This window comes from Lipotes vexillifer, unplaced genomic scaffold (assembly GCF_000442215.2).
Source record: "Lipotes vexillifer unplaced genomic scaffold, Lipotes_vexillifer_v1.1 scaffold142, whole genome shotgun sequence".
NCBI classification, from domain to species: Eukaryota; Metazoa; Chordata; class Mammalia; order Artiodactyla; family Lipotidae; genus Lipotes; species Lipotes vexillifer.
In genome coordinates, this window is record NW_006795110.1 from 703,136 (window position 1) to 706,361 (window position 3,226).

A 3,226-nucleotide genomic window follows, 5' to 3' on the forward strand; every position below is an offset into this window, starting at 1 on the left:
GCCCCCGCCGGCGCTGCCCCCACCCTCGGCCAAGGAGCTGCCCCCGCAGCCTCCTCTGCCGCCCCTGGAGCGGCCCGAGATAGAACCCTTCTCGGGCGACCCAGTCTACCTGGCTGAATTCCTGATGCAGCTAGAGACTTTCATAGCCGACCATGAGGATCATTTCCCTGGGGGCGCTGAGCGGGTGTCCTTTCTGATCTCCTTTTTCGCTGGTGAAGCCAAGGACTGGGCCGTCTCAGTCACCCAGGAAGGAAGCCCCCTGCATGCCAACTTCCCGCGCTTCCTGGATGAAATCCGTAAGGAATTCTGTGGCCCCATCCCCCCAAGTGTGGCAAAAAAAGCCATCCGCAAGCTCAAGCAGGGAGACTGTACCCTGGGCAGCTATGCAGATGCTTTTCAGTTCCTGGCTCAATTCTTGTCTTGGGATGACTGCCGCCTTCAAAACCAATTCCTCAAAGGCCTGTCAGAATTCTTCCGCAAGGAGCTCTTATGGTCAACTGAAATGGCCGACCTGGACGAGCTGATTCTCGAGTGCGTGGAGATAGAAAGAAAAGTGCGTGTCCCCAAGCCAATCCCACTCCCTGGGGTTCGCAATATTTTCTTCCCTTTTGCAGCAGACTGTAATCTTGAAGGTGAAGAGGGAGAAGAGTGCCACAGTGGGGATGAAGATGAAGAGGCATGCAGGCGCAGGCTCCAGGACAAGGACCAGGGGAGGCACGTGAGAGCTATTCAGCAAGAGACCAGGGGGGAGGAGAGGGGGAAGAGGGAGGAAGAGATGAGGAAGAAGGAGCTGAAACAAAAAGGGGAGGAGGACGAGGAGGAGGAGGAAGAAGAAGAGGAGGAGGAAGCAGAGGCGGACGAGGAGGAGGGGATGAGGAAGAAGAGGAAGAAGGAGGAGGAAGATCAGAATAAGGATGAGAAAGACAGTGAACATGAGGGTGGCCGCCAGGAACCGGAGCAGGAGCTCGAGCAGGAGCCAGAACAGGAGCAAGAGACAGAGGATGAGACCCAAGATGATGACCTGGATGAGCTGATGGAGATAGAGCCCACCTACGCCAATGCTTCATCCCAGACTTCTGGCTACTATCATGAAAATTTCCTAGATGTGTCACCTCCCATCATACAGCCCAGCAGACGGAGGAACCAGAATCGAGTCCCACTTCTGGAGGGCCTTCCAGGTACCAATTCACCATTCTACAGTTCACCGCCACTGATTCGCCGGGCAGGTCGCCTGGGGCAACGCCAAATACGACGCCGTCCCCCGGTGCTATTCCGCCTCACTCCGAGGCAGGGGGGCCACCGGGCTGCGCGGGGCCGCATTCGAGTGTGAGAGCTGGGGCGAGCTGCCCCCACCCCGGAACACACCCTTCCACTGCGTCCCCTGCCCCTGCTTTCGCTGCCACACCTGCCCCATTGACCGACCAGTACTTAAGGGAGTTCCAAACCTGCAGAACCCGAAGAAGACCTGGAGAACTCCAGACCTTCCTGCGACTGTGACCGGGGAGTGACACCAGGGAAAGGAGGGCTCAGCAATAGCTGCCCTCTTGGTGTGCACTCTGCTCCGTCCTGCCACGAGCTAGAGAGCAGGTGTCTGGGCCTGTTCCTGTAAATGAACTGGTCACCCTCTTGTATTTCCCCTCTAGTTGTTCCCAGCCCTCACCTCTCCTGCGTTTATTCACGCTGTGTTCTATGGTTTAATCCTCTGACTAGCTAACCAGGACTTCACCCAGTGCCTCACTGCTCTGCCGCAGTGAGTGAAAGGACAGGCTCCACTCAACTCTTAAAGCCACTGAGGCCACTTACTAGGTATAATCAGTGGAGAGCAAATGCTATCAAGAAACAGTCCTGGAAGCCTACACTTGCTTCAGGTCACCCCTCCAGCAGGAGGGCCCTGAAGAACCCCCTCCATCTAGCCCAGTGATAGTATGCAAAACCACGTGTCCAGTGGACCACCCAGCTGAGACCTGACCTTGACTGACTGAGCAAGCTGGTTCACCTTCCCACAGACTACAGGCTCAGGGCCTCAGGGCTCTCCAGATCTGGGACCCTCTCCTCTTACTACAGTACCCTCCTGGGCATCCCCAGTGGGCAGAGCCCAATGTTCCATGCCCTACCCTTTTCCTTGATGTTGCCTAGAGGGTAGGCAGTTGGGTGGGGGAGCCGGAGGAGGAGAAAGCAGCAGCAACAACTCAGTTTGACCTTGTAAGGAGTGACTCTTTCCTTAGGGGAGGTGGTCTCCTCCCCCGGCCAGGCCTTGGACTGCAGTCTCCAGCCAAAGGTCTTGGCAGAAGATTTGCCACCCTTGGGGTTCCAGAGGTGGCCTAATTGGCCTTTCCTTCCCAGACTGCCAGAGAGAGAGGCCCAAGGCCTGCTCTTCAACTCCAACTTAAAGGACTCCTTATTTCTGAGAGTAGAGAGGAAGGTCCTCTCTACAGACGCTTCACCCACTGCAGCCTTGCAGTCGGGATGACCTTGTGTCTCTCACATTCGGGGCAAGCCATGGCCTGGCACTGGGCATCGAGTAGGCGGTGAGGCCTAAGCGGTTGACTGCCTCCTAGTAACTCCTGGGGCTTCTGGGTCCTAACCTAGGGGCCCTCATAGAGACCTGCTGCTTGCCTTGGGTCCAGAAAACACTGCTTCTGCAGTGAAAAATACACAGTATGTCACTCTGGCCACAGAATGCCAGTCAGATCCACTGCTGGCCTGAACTGCCCTCCACACTGGGCTTCCTGCACAGGGCCTGGCAGCCGGGCAAGTGCAGCCGAAGTGTCTGCGGCCAAAGGGAGGAAAACATAGTAAATTAAGCCTCTGTTCCTCAACGGAGTCTGATAGGTAACCGCAGCCCAGCCTTAGGATTTTGAGCCCAGAGGCAAGAGGAAGGAGCTGGAGGAAGAGGAGTCATGGAGAAACCCAGTCCTCCGGCTGGTTTCTGGTGAGGTCTCTGTTCATCAGTGGGAGGTAAGAAGCCCTTTTGTTGCTCACACATTTCTCAGCCTGGGGATCGGTGGAGCCAAGTTCCTATAACCTGTTGCTATCTTTTAAAAAGGCTACTACCCCCCTCCTCCAAAGAGAAAAGTAATACATAATCATTATAGAAAAATTGGCAAATAGAGAAAACGATAAGAACCCCAAAGCCCCAAACATTCAGAATCCCACCACACAGACGCAAGCACTGTTAACACTTTCTTTCTAGTGTGTTCTCACTGCGTCTTTTTTTTTTTTTTTT

At 55.2% G+C, this 3,226-nt stretch overlaps 2 protein-coding genes across 2 annotated transcripts in view; one reads left to right on the forward strand and one right to left on the reverse strand.

Moving 5' to 3' along the window:
* The window catches only part of RTL5 (retrotransposon Gag like 5), a 1,782-nt gene extending 452 nt beyond the window's left edge, over positions 1-1,330 (forward strand). Inside the window, 1 exon segment of the mRNA XM_007472311.1 lies at positions 1-1,330. This exon segment is cut by the window's left edge and continues 20 nt beyond it. Within this exon segment, the coding sequence (XP_007472373.1) occupies positions 1-1,330 (1,330 nt within the window).
* The window catches only part of NHSL2 (NHS like 2), a 277,932-nt gene that overhangs the window by 12,929 nt on the left and 261,777 nt on the right, over positions 1-3,226 (reverse strand). The gene's annotated exons all lie outside the window — the stretch shown is intronic.